This window comes from Hyla sarda, chromosome 6, assembly GCF_029499605.1.
Source record: "Hyla sarda isolate aHylSar1 chromosome 6, aHylSar1.hap1, whole genome shotgun sequence".
In the NCBI taxonomy this organism is placed as follows: domain Eukaryota; kingdom Metazoa; phylum Chordata; class Amphibia; order Anura; family Hylidae; genus Hyla; species Hyla sarda.
The window spans coordinates 180,345,724-180,365,419 of NC_079194.1; the positions used below are offsets into that span (position 1 = coordinate 180,345,724).

The 19,696-nt window shown below is 45.0% G+C and overlaps 1 protein-coding gene across 1 annotated transcript in view; it reads right to left on the reverse strand.

The window, feature by feature from the left end:
* SNTB2 (syntrophin beta 2) overlaps nucleotides 1-19,696 on the reverse strand; it is a 65,036-nt gene that overhangs the window by 17,162 nt on the left and 28,178 nt on the right. The window contains exons 2-4 of the mRNA XM_056525942.1: nucleotides 14,279-14,480; nucleotides 13,969-14,164; nucleotides 13,355-13,497 (exon numbers count right to left, since the gene is read on the reverse strand). Coding sequence (XP_056381917.1) covers nucleotides 13,355-13,497; nucleotides 13,969-14,164; nucleotides 14,279-14,480 — 541 coding nt within the window. The remainder of the gene's footprint in view (nucleotides 1-13,354; nucleotides 13,498-13,968; nucleotides 14,165-14,278; nucleotides 14,481-19,696) is intronic.

Below are 19,696 nucleotides of genomic sequence, written 5' to 3' on the forward strand. Positions count from 1 at the left end.
CCCCCCCCCCCCCATGCTAGCCCCATTCCACTATAGAAATAGGATCTGGCAGTCTGGGGGGGGGGCCAGCAGCCTGAACCAGCTTTGCAGCTGGCCCGGCCAGCTGGAAAGGATGGAACACATAATGCAGTTTCCTGGGTCTTCTGTTTCTTTGTTTTTCTCTTTACTGATGCATCATTACACTGGGCATTACCGAATGTAAAATTCTGGAGGTGGGCTGGGGACTCCTGCATCACTATCGCCCTCAATAATCCCCAAGCCTCACTCTCCACATCATCCTCCTCACTCTCGCTTAACAGTAGCACCACCTGGGCTGGCTCAATGTAGCTGTCCTGGGTGTCACATGGAGTAACTACAGGCACAGCATCTTCCTCCACAACTGCACTTTCCTCCACCTTCTCCTCTACAGCCTTACCAAAATCCTCACTTTCTTCACCGCCACTACTCTCCCCATCATCCACCTCCACTTTACCTGGGGATTTCATGGTGGCAAACCGGTCTTCTTTTACCAGTTTCTCTCTGAGGAGACCGCTTCTCTCCAGGATCTCTGCCCTCCTTTCCTCCAGCTTCACGATCTCACTTTCCAGTGCCGTGACTCTTCTCTCCAGCTCCGGCCGGTTATTTTTTGACCCCGTATTTGCCAGATTCTGAGCCCCAAGCAGGTCCTTTCTGGCCAGCCTGAGCTCCTTACCACACCGCTCATACTCCGCAAATCGCTTGGTCATGCGGGAGCAGTATATCGCACTGGACTCCTTTGGTCCTCTTTCAGCCCACAACTCCACGATTTTTCTCCTTGCCTTCCTTCCACCACTGGATCCCTGGCTGGCACCCGTTGCATTGCTGCAGACTCTGCTAGATCTTCTCCCTCCGACCGGAACAATGGCTGTCGCAGTTTGTTCTCCACCCCCCGCCAGCCTGGAAGACTCCCGGGGCTCCATGCAGTAAAGCCCCTCCCAGGAGGCTGCCACACTCCCGGGGAAGAGCTGATGGAACATCTGCTTCTTTGATTTGTCTGGATGGCTGGAGAGCACAAATGGACACACCCAAATACAGAGCAATATCAAGGTAGAAAAATAAATAATAAAAATAAAGGCAGGGGGTGTTTTATCATAATGGAGGCAGTGACCTGGGAGGATTATAAAATGTAACAAGATCATGAGAGGTACTCTTTAAGAAAATTGTCTGGACATTTCCTGTTCTTTAAAACCACTAGTTAAAAAGGGAAGAAGAGCATTTATTAAACAATTCCATTGTGGGAGGGAAGGAGGACACACATCCATCCACTGCTGAGCTATCGCTTTTCTAGCTAAGAAGAGCTTTTCTCTAAGTAAAATTCTAAGGACTCCTCTGATAGTACCTCATAAAGACATAACAAGCAGTCGAGTGGCACTGGAATGGACAATAAAGAAGATAAAGGAATCAAATATACTCTGCCAGTAAGATTGAAGGAAGAGGCACATCTAGATCATGTGCCAAAAATTAGGCCGTGACACCTGTGGCAGGTGTCAGAAGGCAACTGTCCCAATCTGAACAACCGAACCGAGTAATTTAGTAATGGTGGACAATTTAAAGTTGTATTAGCATGTTGTTCGCAGCTGGAGCCACTTAAATGAGAGGAGATCATATCTGACCAGTCCTCAGTGGTTAGAGAAGGGATGCATGCCTTCCAATAGGACTCTGCAAGGATGGAGATTTTGTCTTGGGTCAGGTGAGTATATAGAAGAGACACAAGGCCCTTCAGTCCCTAGGAACAAAGAACCCCAATGAGAGAATAAGCAGATATGGAAGGTCTAAGGGAGGGAAACTGGGCAATCCATGCACGGCGAAGTGTAAAATTGTGATAGAATGCCTCACGAGGAATACTGGAGCCAGTTTGGACCTAAGAAAAGGACTTAAAAACATCCTCAGTGAACATATCCCCCACCTGTGTGACGCCATGGGCCAACCCCGAAGGGAGGATTAAGAGTAGCAGTGAGAAAAGCTAAATGGGGATTTTCCCTCTGGGGAAGATCTGCTTTAATATCCGAGTAGGCAGATACAACCTGTATCTGTCTCCAAACATGTAGGGCCAACTTATGCAAACGAGAGAGTCTCTAAACCTTGGGGGTGTTATTTCCAAAAAGACTCTCAGGGAGGTAAGGTACAACTAGTGGGTCAAATGTTGTTCTGAATTAGGCAGAGGGGCCTGGATATATAGGAGTTGACCTGCCAGAAAGTATGGTTTAAATTCTGGAAGTGTCTTTGGGACGTTGTAAGGTAGAAAGTTTTAATTTGGACCTACTGGCACCCTTTATAATTGATAGCAGTAAAGAATCCAAAGATTTGAAGAAAGTAGCAGGTACAGGGGGTCGAGGCATGCTCCAGTAAATACAGGAGCTCCACTGCCACTGAAAACAGGTGAGTGCTTGTTCCCCTTCCTAGCAAAAAGGAGTCAGAAGAAAGGCCATTTACCACAACCCAAGCACAAAGGGGGAGATTTATCAAAACCTATGCAAAGGAAAAGTTGCCCAGTTGCCCATAGCAACCAATCAGCTCGCTTCTTTCATTTTGCAGAGGCCTTGTTAAAAATGAAAGAAGTAATCTGATTGGTTGCTATGGGCAACTGGGCAACTTTTCCTCTGCACAGGTTTTGATAAATCTCCCCCCCAGTGATTAATAGATCAGCAACATTAAATTAATGAAGTGAGGGCCAAAGCTTTAAAGACTTCTAGTAAGTAGTCCAATTCAACTAAATCAAAGGCCTTGGCCGATTCTGAAGAGGCCAAGGCTCAATCCTCACTCACAGTGCCATTCCCATTTAAAAATGAACCTGGACCCTCTGTATATTTTCCGAGGTGGACTTGCTGGACATAAAGCTTGTCTGGTCACTTCAAATCATAAAAATAATCACCCGGTTCGAATGGTTAGCAAAAAACCTTTGTAAGAATCCTAGCAAAAAAATAAGCCTATAAGATCTGCAATCCATGGGGGTCCTTGTCCGGTTTTAGGAGCACTACAATATTAGCATCATTTAGAGAAGTGGGGAGAGGCACAGCCCTAAAAGAGTCATCATACATAGCTTTCAGAGGGTCTAGGAGAAAGTCAGTGTATTTCACATACACCTTCAGGGATAGGCTGTCTGGGCCTGGGGTCTTCCCATTTTGCATATTCCCAGGTGACTCGTCCGCAAGATTACATCCATAGTAATAAGGGAGTCAAGCAGAGAGTCTGGGGCTAACACTGGGAATAGTATCATGTCCAAAAAAAAGGGGGTAAATACCCAGCATTATAGTTTACTGGGGATGCATGTAAGTCATGGTAGAACACATGACCATTCACAGAGCTGAATTTCAGGATAGGGGAAGAGGAGTTATTTTTGGCTGACTAGCGGAGCCAACAATTTACTTAATTTCCTGCTTCAAATAGAATGGCAGATTAATTTTTTCATTATGATGCAGCATGCTCTGCCTGGAAACCTTGCAGATATGCTTTCAGGGAATCCCACAATTGAGTAGCATTCGATCGGTTCACCTGGAGGAACGTTTGAAGCTGGTCGGGAACCATGTCAATGGAACTATTAACCTGGAGCCAAAAAAGATGTCCGAAAATACATGCTCCCGAGACAGCAAAGTATGTACCTGTAGAGGAAAGTGGTCTAAACTGTGCATGTCTTATAGGAGATATAAGTGATCAAAGGATAAAAACAAAGGGTTACAACATGCCAGATCAATTCTTAAGAAGGCCATTACTACCAATAGTGTAACATGAATATTGCAAAGTGTAAGGATATTTACAGCGGTAAATGTTCAACCAATTTCCTGCAGCAGAGAAGCGAGGAGGTATGGGAGGCAGGTAGAGAAGATAGGGGTACTGCATGGAAACAGTCTAGCAAGACATCTGGGGTCCAATTGTAATCAACGAAGCAAAGATCCTGTGCATGGGGAAAGCCCTCTGCAAAGGTGCAATACCTCAATTGATGTAGGGGGACGCGGCCTGCACGCTGGACTGAGCGGACCCGTGAGCCAGAGCTCCCGCAGCGAAACACATTGCATCCTGGTCATTAAAGTCCACTTTTATCCTCCATACCGTGTCCTGGTCGGTCAGTGCCGTGTGAGCCGGTTTTCCTCATTGAAGCCAGTCCTTTCTATTCACATTCTCTCGTAATGACCTTGTCTATGCCTCAGCTGACCTTCTGCCTCTGGTAAGTGATATCCTATACACTAGTAGAGGGATCTCAGATCATTCTGCTCTTCTTCTTACTCTACGATTGGGTCCTACTTCCTCCTCTAAACTCTGGCTTATACACCCTAGGTGGCTCCAGTCTGTACCGGTCTCTGGGGCCTTGGGGAGGAGGCTCATGTTAGTTACTGGACTCATAATGGGGATCATCCTGATGTTCTGGTACAGTGGGATGCCTATAAGGCTACTACAAGGGGGGGCTTTTATAGCAGGGGTTGCGGGCCAGCAGGCCTCTTATGCGGCTACGCAGCAGGCTCTTCAGACAGAGATTGGAGTGTTGGAGGCGGAAGGGATTAGGAATCCTTCTCCCCAGGCTGAACAGGAGTGGGCCAAGGCTCAGAGGTCTCTCTTGATCTTGCAGAAGGAACGGGTGCAGTTGAAATTAGTGGACAGGGAAGCGTTCGAGTATGGGGATAAAAAAAAAAGGGAAGCTTTTGGCTTACTTATGAAAGGAGACGAGGCCAGTGTCATCTATCCCCTGTACATGTGTGCCGGATGGTACCTTGGTTCGGGATCCAGTGGCTGTTAATTGGGTTTTTCGGGCCTTTTATAGCGACTTGTATTCTTCCGGTTATTCTAAAGTTATAGATGGTTTGGGCTCCTTCTTGGCGGGTCTCCCCCTCTCCCTCTCACTCCTGCACAGGCTTCTATCCTGGATGCTCCCTTTACAGTTGAGGAGATGTCTCAGGCCATAAGGGAATTACCCCCCGGGAAGACCTCAGGATTGGATGGGATGGCTGGGGCCTGGTATGGGCTGAACGAGGAGAAATGAATCCCTATATTGCTCAAATTGTACAATGCTTGACAAATACGCTGTACAGGTACTCTTCTTCCTCCTCCCTGTTGGGTCCTTTAAAAACGGTGGCGTTGGTCTGGTCAGTGGTCTCAGCTCGCTTTCCCCTGCCGGCAATCTCTCCCAGGACACCCCTGTGGGGTAACCCACATTTGGCGCACCTTCAGGGGTTGGAGGCAGCTGGCTTCTGGAGATCACATGGAGTCAGATTTGCTATGCACCTCTTTGAGGAGGGTTCATTTCCTTCCTTCTCGGGTATGCAATCTTGCTTTAATCTCCCTCAAAGTGCCTATTTTAGGTATCTTCAATTGAGACATTCGATACGGGCACAGTTTGGTTCTTTGGATGTGGCTCCAACCTTTTCTGATGTTGAGTTGTTGCTGGGTACTTCTGACCTCGCCAAACCTCTTACGCAGGCGTATGTCTTGCTAAAGTCTGTTGGGCCGGATCCCTTTGCCTTAAATTATCCGAAATGGGTGGAGGATGTACCGGGTCTTTCGGAGGAGCAGTGGAAGGAGGTTGTGCGGTCCTAATATCCTACTGTTGTTCGTGCTCGTGATCTCCGTATCCAGTTTAGTCTTATCCTTCGTCTATATTATACTCCTGTCCGTTTGCTTCATATTGGGGTTTCTTCTTCTGATAGCTGTAGTGGGACTGCCCATGTGTGGTTCCCTTCTGGAGGGAAGTGTTGCAATTTTTGGCTGATCACTTGTAGTTTCCGTATGTTTATGCCCCGGAAGTGTGCTTTCTGGGTGTTATTAATGGGCTGGTGTCTAGTTCTCATAGGCAGGAGACTGATGAAACATGGGTTTGGAGCAGGAGCTACAGCACTATGCATCCACTCATGGGAAGCTTCAGGCCAAGCCCCCCTTCATTTACCCCTTTACACCTTATGCTTTCATACCTGTCCTATCCATAAATAGAACTGTTCAGAAATGTGTTTTAAAATGGATGCTTTTCCCTCTTTTTAAAAATGAAAATAATGATGTTATGCAGTAAAGCTGGTATGCAGTTAATTTCAGGGCTGGTTTTTATTCCCAGTCCAACCCTGCACTATATTACATATCTTGTTGAGTTGCAGCCTGTATTACAGTGCAAACCGTATTTTTCGCCCTATAGGACACACCGGCGTATAAGACCCAATTTATAGGTGCCAAATCTAAAAAAAATAAAGATTCTGAACCCAACAGTGGTCTTCAACCTGCGGACCTCCAAATGTTGCAAAACTACAACTCCCAGCATGCCCGGACAGCCGTTGGCTGTCCGGGCATGCTGGGAGTTGTAGTTTTGCAACATCTGGAGGTCCGCAAGTTGAAGACCACTGGTATAGGAGGTAGTACTCACGTGTCCCCGCCACTCCGGACCCGTCACCGCTGCCCTGATGTCGCTCCATCGCTGTCGCCGCGTCCCCGACGCTCCGGACTTCTTCTTCCTCGGGATCCACGCTCTCCGTCGCCGTCCTCGCGCCGCTACGCACGCCGCTCCTATTGGATGACGGCGTGCACAACGACGTGTTGACGTCGAAGGAAAGCGCAGGGGATCCCGACATGGAGAAGAAACTGAGGAGGCAGGTAAGGTCCCTCCCTGTGTCCTGTAAGCTGTTCGGGACGCCGCGATTTCACCGCGTCGGTCCTGAACAGCCCGACTGAGCAGCTGGGTTAGTGTTATTTTCACTTCAGACACGGTGGTCAGCTTTGATCACCGCGTCTGAAGGGTTAATACAGGGCATCACCGCGATCGGTGATGTCCTGTATTAGCGGTGGGTCCCGGCCATCGATGGCCGCAGGTATTTGCCGTATAAGACGCACCAACTTTTCCCCCCCCCCAGTTTTGGGGAAGAAAAAGTGCGTCTTATACGGCGAAAAATATGGTAGTTGCAATAACAGTTTTGCAGGCTTGAGAGCAGAAATCTCCCAACATTACTTGCTGGTACAGTATCGGCTTAAGTGTTATTGATATCAGGCACTGTAAAGTCATCTCATAAATGTGTTAATAGCAGCAACCAGCAGTACTGTGAATGCAGTTGTGGATTATAATACGGTGTAAATTAATTCAAGATAATGAATCAAATTAATTTTCAAAGCTAATAAATGGGTACTGTCAAATCCAAAAACTTTTTATATGTTGTTACTGATGAAAATTAAAGACCTTTTCTAATATGGTTGTTAAAGTTTTGAATATTTAATAATGAAAACAGACCCTTAAAGGGGTTATCCAGGAAAAAACTTTTTTTTAATCTATCAACTGGCTTACTACTTATGAGCTGCTGAAGTTGAGTTGCTCCTTTCTGTCTCAGGGTGGGTTCACACCACGCTTCTTAAGTACGGTTCATGTATACGTTTTCATTATAGAAAACGTATGGAACCGTATTGAAAACCACATAAAAAACTGAAAACCGTATGCACCCAGATGCATCCGGTTGCGTACGGTTTGCTTGCATATACGTTTTTTTCCTGTACTCAAAACCATAGTTTACCATGGTTTTTTCCTCCAGGTTAAAAACGGTATTGCAACCGCATACTTTTTTTTTTCTTAACATGGACGTCAATGGGAAACGCACATGTATACGGTTCCATAGAGGAAACAGTATACGTTTTTTACTTTGCACATGCGCATTTGCATTCTAAAGTAAAAAAAAAAAAAATTTACAAAATTTTAAAAAAGGTATGTTTTTTTGTTTTTTTAAATAAAAAACGGACGGAACCGTATGCACTTTAAAAACAGTAAACGGTTTAAAAACGCATACGGTTTACTTTTTCCCCATACGTTGCCATCTGTTTTTTTGCCATATAGTTTTCTTTAAAAAAACTGATTGAAAACAGTATGGCAAAAACGTGGTGTGAACCCAGCCTAAGTGCTCTCTGATGACACCTGTCTCAGGAACTGTCCAGAGTAGAAGCAATTCCCTATAGCAAACCTCTTCAACTCTGTGTAGTTCCAGAGACAAGCAGAGATGTCAGCAGAGAGCACTGTTGCCAGACAGAAAAGAACAACTCAACTTCAGCAGCTGATAATTATTGGAAGGATTAAGATTTTTTAATAGAAGTAATTTACAAATCTGTTTTACATTCTGGAGCCAGTTGATATAAAAAAAAAAAAGTTTTTTCCTGGAATACCCCTTTAACCCCTTAAGGACTCAGCCCATTTTGGCCTTAAGGACTCAGACAATTTAATTTTTACGTTTTCATTTTTTCCTCCTCGCCTTCTAAAAATCATAACTCTTTTATATTTTCATCCACAGACTAGTATGAGGGCTTGTTTTTTGCGCGACCAGTTGTCCTTTGTAATGACATCACTCATTATATCATAAAATGTATGGCGCAACCAAAAAACACTATTTTTGTGGGGAAATTAAAACGAAGAATGCAATTTTGCTAATTTTGGAAGGTTTTGTTTTCACGCCGGACAATTTCTGGTAAAAATGACGTATGCTCTTTATTCTGAGGGTCAATACGATTAAAATGATACCCATTATTACATACTTTTATATTATTGTTGCGCTTAAAAAAAATCACAAACTTTTTAACCAAATTAGTACGTTTATAATCCCTTTATTTTGATGACCTATAACTTTTTTATTTTTCCGTATAAGCGGCGGTATGGGGGCTCATTTTTTGCGCCATGATCTGTACTTTTTTTTGATACCACATTTGTATATAAAAAACTTTTAATACATTTTTTATATTTTTTTTTTTAATAAAATGTATTAAAAAAGTAGGAATTTTGGACTTTTTAATTTTTTTTTCGTTCACGCCGTTCACCGTACCGGATCATTAACATTTAATTTTAATAGTTCGGACATTTACGCACGCGGCGATACCAAATATGTCTATAAAAAATGTTTTTTTACGCTTTTTGGGGGTAAAATAGGAAAAAACGGACGTTTTAACTTTTTTTATTGGGGGAGGGGATTTTTCACTTTTTTTTTACTTTTACTTTTACATTTTTTTACATTTTTTTTTTACACTTGCATAGTCCCCATAGGGGACTATTCATAGCAATACCATGATTGCTAATACTGATCTGTTCTATGTATAGGACATAGAACAGATCAGTATTATCGGTCATCTTCTGCTCTGGTCTGCTCGATCACAGACCAGAGCAGGAGACGCCGGGAGCCGCATGGAGGAAGGAGAGGGGACCTCCGTGCGGCGTTATGAATGATCGGATCCCCGCAGCAGCGCTGCGGGCGATCCGATCGTTCATTTTAATCGCGAACTGCCGCAGATGCCGGGATCTGTATTGATCCCGGCACCTGAGGGGTTAATGGCGGACGCCCGCGAGATCGCGGGCGTCCGCCATTGCCGGCGGGTCCCTGGCTGCGATCAGCAGCCGGGATCAGCCGCGCATGACACGGGCATCGCTCCGATGCCCGCGGTTATGCACAGGACGTAAATGTACGTCCTGGTGCGTTAAGTACCACCGCACCAGGACGTACATTTACGTCCTGCGTCCTTAAGGGGTTAAAATGCTACAACTAGGGGTCCCCATATCATCTGGGACACTAACCAGTCCTGCAGCAGTATCAGGCTTGTCCATGAGTCATGGACAAGAGATGACTCATGGACAAGGCTTTTTAACTCTGTGAGCTAATGAGGCATAAATATGTTAGAGGCATAAAAATAAGATGTACATGGTCTGGATTAGGTAATGATCAAAATATAAAAACATTTTTGGGATCTGACATGTACGCTTTAACCTCTTCAGGACATAGGGCGTATGGATACGCCCTGCATCCCGAGTCCTTAAGGACCGAGGGCATATCCATACGCCCGTGGGAATTCCGGCCCCCACCGCTAGCCGGTTGGGGACCGGAGCCGGATGCCTGCTGAAATCGTTCAGCAGGCATCCCGGCATATCGCCCAGGGGGGTCATTATGCCCCCCCCATGTCGGCGATCGCCGCAGATCGCTGGACAATTCAGTCCAGCGATCTGCGGCGATTCCGGGTCAATCGGGTCTCCAGTGACCCGATGACCCGGAATTACTGGCTGTTCGGGGCCGTCTCTGACTGCCCCGAACAGCCAGAGCCTGCAGGGGTGAGGTGGCACTGGTGCCACCTCACGATCGCCCTGATTCGTCGGCCGGATTACCGGCCGACCAATCAGGGCGCCTGCTGTGGGTGTCACTCCCGCACCCGCTCCGCCCCTCTTCCGGAGGACGTGAGCGGGTGCGGGACGTGCACCCCGGGTGCTGGGGACCCCGATCCCTGGCGTTAATGTTGGGATCGGGGCCCCAGGAGCGACGACGGCGGCGGGACTGACCTGTGCGGCGATCAAGCAGCAGCAGGAGGTGAGTGACAGCCTCCTGCTGTTGCTTAGCAACAGCTCCCAGCATGCAAAAAGGGCATGCTGGGAGCTGTAGTTATGCAACAGCAGGAGGCAGACCACCACAACTCCCAGCATTCCCTTATGGGCATGCAGGGACTTATGGTTTTGCCACAGCTGGAGGCACATTCTTTCTATGGAAAAGTGTACCTTCAGCTGTTGTATAACTACAACTCCCAGCTTGCACAAACAGCTAAAGTGCATGCTGGGAGTTGTAGTGGTGCATCTGCTGGTTGCATAACTACAACTCCCAGCATGCCCGTTGGCTGTCGGTGACTGCTGAGAGTTGTAGTTTTGCAACAGCTGAAGGCACACTGGTTGTGAAACTCAGAGTTTTTTTTTACCTAACTCAGTGTTTCACGACCGGTGTGCCTCCAGCTGTTGCAAACTACAACTCAGCAGTCACCGTACACCATGCACCGTACATGCTGGGAGTTGTAGTTTTGCAACAGCTGGAGGCACACTGGTTGTGAAACACTGAGTTAGGTCACAAACTCAGTGATACATAACCAGTGTGCCTACAGTTGTTGCAAAACTGCAACTCTCAGCAGTCACCGACAGCCAACGGGCATGCTGGGAGTTGTAGTTATGCAACAGCTGGATGCCCCCCCCCCCAATGTGAATGTACAGGGTACACTCACATGGGCGGAGGATTACAGTAAGTATCTGGCTGCAAATTTGAGCTGCCGCAAACTTTCTGCTGCAGCTCAAATTGCCAGCGAGAAACTACTGTGAACCCCCGCCCGTGTGACTGTACCCTAAAAACACTACACTACACTAACACAAAAAATAAAATAAAAAGTAAAAAACACTACGTATACACATACCCCTACACAGCCCCCCTCCCCTCCCCAATAAAAATGAAAACCGTCTGGTACGCCACTGTTTCCAGAACGGAGCCTCCAGCTGTTGCAAAACAACTCCCAGTATTGTCGGACAGCCGTTGACTGTCCAGGCATGCTGGGAGTTTTGCAACAGCTGGAGGCACCCTGTTTGGGAATCACTGGCGTAGAATACCCCTATGTCCACCCCTATGCAATCCCTAATTTAGGCCTCAAATGCGCATGGCGCTCTCACTTTGGAGCCCTGTCGTATTTCAAGGCAACAGTTTAGGGCCACATTTGGGGTATCGCCGTACTCGGGAGAAATTGTGTTACAAATTTTGGGGGGTATTTTCTGCTTTTACCCTTTTTAAAAATGTAAAATTTTTGGGAAGACAAGCATTTTAGGTAAAAAAAAAATTTTTTTTTTACATATGCAAAAGTCGTGAAACACCTGTGGGGTATAAAGGTTCACTTAACCCCTTGTTACGTTCCCCGAGGGGTCTAGTTTCCAAAATGGTATGCCATGTGGGGGTTTTTTTGCTGTCCTGGCACCATAGGGGCTTCCTAAATGCGGCATGCCCCCAGAGAGAAATTTGCGTTCAAAAAGCCAAATGTGACTCCTTCTCTTCCGAGACCTGTAGTGCGCCAGCAGAGCACTTTTCACCCCCATATGCGGTGTTTTCTGAATTGGGAGAAATTGGGCTTCAAATTTTTAGGGGTATTTTCTGCTATTACCCTTTTTAAAAATAAAAATTTTGGGGGAAAACAAGCATTTTAGGTAAAATTTTTAATTTTTTTTTTACATTTGCAAAAGTCGTGAAACACCTGTGGGGTATTAAGGTTCACTTTATCCCATGTTACATTCCCCGAGGGGTCTAGTTTCCAAAATGATATGCCATGTGTTTTTTTTTTTGCTGTTCTGGCACCATAAGGGCTTCCTAAAGGTAACATGCCCCCCAAAAACCATTTCAGAAAAACGTACTCTCCAAAATCCCCTTTTCGCTCCTTCCCTTCTGAGCCCTCTACTGCGCTCGCCGAACACTTTACATATATGTAATATGATATATAAGACCCCAAGGGCAGGTGGACTACAACACCCCTGAGGAAGTCACAAACGGTGACGGAACGCGTGGGGCTTAGGGGTCCCGTCCCGCTACTTACCATCTCGGCTCCTTTGTTCTGTGGTTGCTGTGCACTGGTGATATGTATTTATTTATCTTTTCTTTGTACACCGTGTATTTCTTCTCATTTGATGTTAGGATTATTTATTTGGTGACATAGATTGATGCTGCACGTGTACCATCTTATTAGTTAGCACCACTGCTTGAGCCATTGTATTGTACAACAGAGGGACGGGACTTTGGTGAGAAGGGGATTCATGGCCCCTCTCCCATGTTGTAGAGGTTGCTCGATTGAGAGCTTTTAATTGATTTTAGCCCTTTTGTGTCTTTTTTGCAAACTTTATATGATACTTAATAAAATTTGTTACTTATATGAATATTGATCTTGTGGTGTGCACTCTTTACAGTAATCCTTACCCTTGTATAGAACACTTTACATAGACATATGAGGTATGTCCTTACTCGAGAGAAATTGGGCTACAAATACAAGTAAAAATGTTGTCCTTTTACCCCTTGTAAAAATTCAAAAATTGGGTCTACAAGAACATGCGAGTGTAAAAAATGAAGATTGTGAATTTTCTCCTTCACTTTGCTGCTATTCGTGTGAAACACCTAAAGGGTTAAAACGCTGACTGAATGTCATTTTGAATACTTTGGGGGGTGTAGTTTTTATAATGGGGTCATTTATGGGGTATTTCTAATATGAAGACCCTTCACATTGTATATGTGAACCAAAAAAAAATGTATTCGTAATATCCATTTTCCTTACAAGCAGAGAGCTTCAAAGTTAGAAAAATGCAAAATTTTCAAATTTTTCATCAAATTTACGGATTTTTCACCAAGAAAGGATGCAAGTATCGACAAAAATTTACCACTATGTTAAAGTAGAATATGTCACGAAAAAACTATCTCGGAATCAGAATGATAACTAAAAGCATTCCAGAGTTATTAATGTTTAAAGTGACAGTGGTCAGATGTGCAAAAAACGCTCCGGTCCTTAAGGCCAAAATGGGCTCCGTCCTGAAGGGGTTAAACTATTTATGTATATAATTAACTATAAAATAATCCATTACCTTGTAGAGATAAGAGGCAGCTTGTGTTTTGGGTGAGCCCACTCCTCCCGTGTCCTGGGCATTGCCTCAAAGAGAAGAAAATCCTTCTGTGACACAATGGCAAGTGTTGCATGCCATAAAGCCCGCCCATCGTCCTGCGAGATCTGGAATGGAGAATATAGAGGGTCAGGACAGTATGTAGAATCATACCACCAGAGGACTTATGGATCAGACACAAACAAACCTCCACTGGACAAAATGCAGAAGCAGATGACTGGGTCTCTCTAAGCTATAGCCTATGTCTATAGCTGCACAGAATGGTCTTGGGATATGACCTTGATAAGGGACATTAACCCTAAGATCCCTATTGGATGCAACATTGTTCTTTAGTACCTACAAATTCAGGCTGCCGATGTTTGGACACAATTGTAAACCCTCAAACTATGAGAAGTACTAACTCGATCTCCTAAATGTAACTGTACACTAACAGCAAGCAGAGATTTTGAATAGTGAGAACTTAAAATAACATTTAGTAAAAATTGCTGAACTTTTCACTATATGATAGTGAAATTATTAAATGCATAAAGCTGGAAGTGTCTACTACCAGTATTGTTAGATAGAGGATGTTTACGCACCTGTTCAGCCACCCAGCCTAAATATCGGAGGTCATCAGTCGCAGCACCCAGCATGCCCTGGGTCTCTGCTAGGACCTGGGGCAGCAGTGCAGTAATGTTATTGTGAAGGGCCTGTGACCAGGACAGAGCGGAGGCTGAATCTCTACAGCGGAGCACAAGGGAGTGACTTCCATCCGGTGAGCGCAGTTCTACCAGCCTGTAAGGGATGTAGACATAAGAGGCATGGAGCAGAAATGTGAGGTACACTACTTCTTGTACCTCTTAGAGCGACATACAGGAACATTGGAGTCACGCACACATTGTCACTGACCGTCCCTCGGGGTCGTACATGCTCAGATTTCTTGCAGCGTAACACATTTTTAAGGGAATGACCTTGCAGTCCCTGGAGCCATGTTTGGGAGAACCAGATGTATCACTGTGTGCTGGACTGTGGAGGTCACAACTGTCCCAGGGAAGTTCACCCACCAGAGACGCCTTCCGAATATAGGGGGACACATCCTGCAGAAACCGCACTGTTGGAGAGAAGGAAGATAATATAGATGACATATATTGTGCTTTAACTTCAGAGGGAAGACATTACCTGATTTTAAAGGACATTTACTGTTTATATAAGCCCGTGATTCCTAATTATGGGTCATATTATATGACATGTGTCATATATATGTTATGTTATATTTGTGTCATAATTATATCAGCTGGGTGACAACTAATATGGCTGCCACTATAGCTCACATTATAGGTTACTACACCTGTTGTCCCAAACCTGTGAATGACAAATCTTTCAGGTGAAGCAGGGTGTCTCCAGCTATAGCAAAAGTACAACTTCCAGCATGCCTGGACTGCGTAAGGCTGTCCGGGCATGCTGGGAGTTGTAGTTTTGCAACAATTGGAGGCACCCTGGTTGGAAAACACTTATCTATATAGTAAAGGAGTCATAAGGCAAACTTTGTGTTCAGGAATGTGGGAAAGCTGGGTGACAATCCTTGTAGCAGCTACAACGGAGACCGTTCCAGCTTTCCTTTATACAAGTTTTAACATTAACATTTACTGGGGATTTTTTACTTTTATGGGGAAATTCTAGTTAAATATATTTTTTAGTCATACAATGCGAGTACTAAGATAAGGGGGAAAAGACAGGTTGAATAATGTGTCCTAATGTTCTCTTAAGTGGGGTTCCTAGAATAAATAGAGCATGCGATCATGAAGCAAGCCCAATGGTAACAGCCAGAAATCTTCTGCTCGGCCCCCTCTTGCTCTTCAGGGACATCAAGGGGTTAATCTGGTCTGAAGCTGCTATCTAACTGCAGATTATATTGCTTGCTGCAGAATAAGGGAGGATTAGGGAGAGTCTCCATATAAGGGAGAGAGGGATCGCACGGTGTAAAAAATGGAGAGGCGCAGAAAAGGGGAAAGGATGGAAAGGGGAGCACACAGGGGTCTTTCTACAGGACCAACCGCCCTGGGGTCAGATCAGTCAGGTTCAGCCATGAGAATTACTATAATGGGTGACTGTATTTCCTATCCTGTCTCTTTGACAAGTGTTTTCCCTAGCTAAAAACACTATTCCAACAGTTTATCTGTTTCTGGGTTATGGCCCACAGAGCCACCATTCCAGCTTTCAGTAGTATTGTCATGCCAGACTCCAGAAGGGCAAATAGTCTGGTTATGCAAGGACATTCATAAAAGGAGTGCTTATATTTGGGGCCACGGCTGGGTGGCTGTCAGTAGTCTTCAACCTGTGGCTTTCAAACTGTTGCAAAACTAGCACTCTACGCAGGCCCCAAGTGCCTTCATGCTGAGAGTTGTGGTTTCATAACAGCTGAAGACCAGTAGTTTGAATGTACCATATATATGAAGGGTAACGCACGTATGCATACTATGTACATCCCAGGGAAAAAATCTGTCAGTGGCTAAATTGAGTCTTCTGAAGACATTCTTATTATTCCCCTTTTGGGATTTTTCTACCAAATTTGGTGACAAGAAGAGCTACCACGGAGAAAAGATAAAAACACATCGCATCACTGTCAGCTCTATTTGCTGCCATTCCTTAGCAGTACACCACCCAACAAATCTACTTGAACCTGTCAGCTCTATTTTCAGCTAAGAGCTGCAGACATTAATAAAGAAGGGGCTAGGAGGTGAGTGCAAGCAATGATGCGTGCCAGCCTGTGCCACATGACCAGATCGGTTCCACCTCCTAGACACTTAACTGAGAAATAAAAAGACAATTGTATAAGTTAAAGAGTACCTGTCATTAAACCATATTTTCTACACTAACACAGATTATATTCCCTAATTACTCCTAACACCCCTCCTGCCCTTAAAAAAAATTCTCCAAGCTTTAAAAATCTCTGTACCATACCTTTCCCCTTGCCCACATTGGCTGAGCTCCCGGCAGGAGAAAGTCAGTGTTCCCCAGCAGTCGCAATGTCACTGAAGTCTGCAAGAGCTGTGCCTCACCATACCCAGCACGCACTTTCTGAGTTTGGTCACCTGCCAGGCCGGGAGGAGACAAAACTAACTGTTTGACTTGCTGCAGGGAACAGAACAGAGCCACCTAGTGGCCGTTTTTTTCAATCTTATCAAAAACATATAAAGGTTGAGACTTAACAGCAAGTAAATAGCAAAGTGTCTTATAATTATATAAGGAACAACATAATAAAAGTTTAGTTTGGCGACAGGTACTCTTTAACCCCTTAAGGACCAAGGACCTACTGGTACGTCCTTGGTCCTGCTCCCGTGATATAATGCGGGGTTACACAGTATCCCCGCATCATATCACAGCGGGCCCGGCATCATAGTGAAGCCGGGACCCGCCGCGCGCTATTAACCCTTTAGCCGCGCGCTCAAAAGCGAAAGTGAAAGCTGCCGGTTAACTCAGTGGGCTGTTCGGGATAGCCGCGGCGAAATCGCGGCATCCCGAACAGCTTACAGGACAGCGGGAGGACCTGCCTCCTCGCTGTCCGATCGCTGAATGACTGTTCAGTGCCTGAGATCCAGGCATGAGCAGTCATGCGGCAGAATCATCGATCACTGGTTTCCTATGAGAAACCAGTGATCAATGATGAAGATCAGTGTGTGCAGTGTTATAGGTCCCTATGGGAGCTATAACACTGCAAAAAAAAAAAGTGAATGAATATCATTTAACCCCTCCCCTATTAAAAGTTTGAATCACCCCCCTTTTCCCATAAAAAAAAAACACAGTGTAAATAAAAATAAACATATATGGTATCACTGCGTGTGGAAATGTCCGAATTATAAAAATATATCATTAATTAAACCGCTCGGTCAATGGCGTGCGCGCAAAAAAATTACAAAGTCCAAAATAGTGCATTTTTGGTAACTTTTTATAACATTTAAAAATGAATAAAAAGCGATCAATAAGTCCTATCAATGCAAAAATGGTACCGTTAAAAACTTCAGATCACGGCGCATAAAATGAGCCCTCATACCGCCCCATACATGGAAAAATAAAAAAGTTATAAGGGTCAGAAGATGACAATTTTAAACGTATTAATTTTCCTGCATGAAGTTAGGATTTTTTCCAGAAGTACGACAAAATCAAACCTATATAAGTAGGGTATCATTTTAATCATATGGACCTACAGAATAAAGATAAGGTGTCATTTTTACCGAAAAATTTACTACGTAGAAACGGAAGCCCCCAAAAGTTACAAAACGGCGTGTTTTTTTTTTTCAATTTTGTCACGCTGATTTTTTTTTCCGTTTCACCGTAGATTTTTGGGCAAAATGACTGACGTCATTACAAAGAAGAATTGGTGGCGCAAAAAATAAGCCATCATATGGATTTTTAGGTGCAAAATTGAAAGAGTTATGATTTTTTAAAGGCAAGGAGCAAAAAACGAAAATGCAAAAACGGAAAAAACCCCGGTCCTTAAGGGGTTAAGCAACCACAATCACTTCACAAACACCAGGAAAAACTGTTTGCTTTTAGACCGTAACAGCTCTTAGCAGCAAATACACTGCTCAAAAAAATAAAGGGAACACCAAGATAACACATCCTAGATCTGAATGAATGAACTAATCGTATGAAATACTTTCATCTTTACATAGTTGAATGTGCTCACAACAAAATCATACAAAAATGATCAATGGAAATTAAATTTATCAACCCATGGAGGTCTGGATATGGAGTCACACTCACAATCATGATGGAAAACCACACTACAGGCTGATCCAACTTTGATGTAATGTCCTTAAAACAAGTCAAAATGAGGCTCAGTAGTGTGTGTGGCCTCCACGCGTCCGTATGACCTCCCTACAACGCCTAGCCAACTCCTGAACAGTCTGTGGTGCAAAGTGGCATTGGTGGATGGAGTGAGACATGATGTCCCAGATGTGCTCAATCGGATTCAGGTCTGGGGAATGCGTGGGCCAGTCCATAACATCAATTCCTTCCTCTTGCAGGAACTGCTGACACACTCCAGCCACATGACGTCTAGCATTGTCTTGCATTAGGAGAAACCCAGGGCCAACCGTACTGGCATATGGTCTCACAAGGGGTCTGAGGATCTCATCTCGGTACCTAATGGCAGTCAGGCTACTTCTGGCAAGCACATGGGGGGGCTTTGCGGCCCCCCCAAAAAGAAATGCCACCCCACACCATTGCTGACCCACTGCCAAACCGGTCATGCTGGAGGATGTTGCAAGCAGCAGAACATTCTCCACTGCGTCTCCAGACTCTCTCATGTCTGTCACATGTGCTCAGTGTGAACCTGCTTTCATCTGTGAAGAGCACAGGGTGCCAGTGGCGAATTTGCCAATCTTGGTGTTCTCTGGCAAATGCCAAATGTCCTGACGGTGTTGGGCTGTAAGCACAACCCCCACCTGTGGACATCAGACCCTCATACCACCCTCGTGGAGTCTGTTTCTGACCGTTTGGGTGGACACATGCACATTTGCGGCCTGCTGGAGGTCATTTTGCAGGACTCTGGCATTGCTCCTCCTTGCACAAAGACAGAGGTAGCAGTCCTGCTGCTGGGTTGTTGCCCTCCTCCACGTCTCCTGATGTACTGACCTGTCTCCTGGTAGCACCTCCATGCTCTGGACACTACGCTAACAGACACAGCAAACCTTCTTGCCACAGCTCACATTGATGTGCCATCCTGGATGAGCTGCACTACCTGAGCCAGTTGTTTGGGTTGTAGACTCCGTCTCGTGCTACCTCTAGAGTTAAAGCACCGCCAGCATTCAAAAGTGACCAAAACATCAGCCAGGAAGCATAGGAAATCAGAAGTGGTCTGTGGTAACCACCTGCAGAACCACTCCTTTATTGGGGTGTCTTGCTAATTGCCTATAATTTCCACCTGTTGTCTGTTCCATTTGCACAACAGCATGTGAAATTGATTGTCAATCAGTGTTGCCTCCTGAGTGGACAGTGTGATTTCACAGAAGTGTGATTGACTTGGAGTTCCATTGTGTTGTTTAAGTGTTCCCTTTGTTTTTTTAAGCAGTTTATAACTGACAGATTGCCTTTAAATTCAGAGGGCTGTCCTATTAGGGCAAATAGGTTTAGGAAAATCTGATTGCAGGGTGTGCAAGGAGAGCTGGGCAGATTACAGGGGAATACACTTCTCCACCATCCTTTGGGTAGGGGATAAATTTTGATAAACCGGACTGCCCCTTTAATGGAGGAGCAGGCCTTGTTTTAGGACCCCTAGATGAGTGCTATTCTATTACCAAGAGTGGCTCACTCTGGCAGACCAAT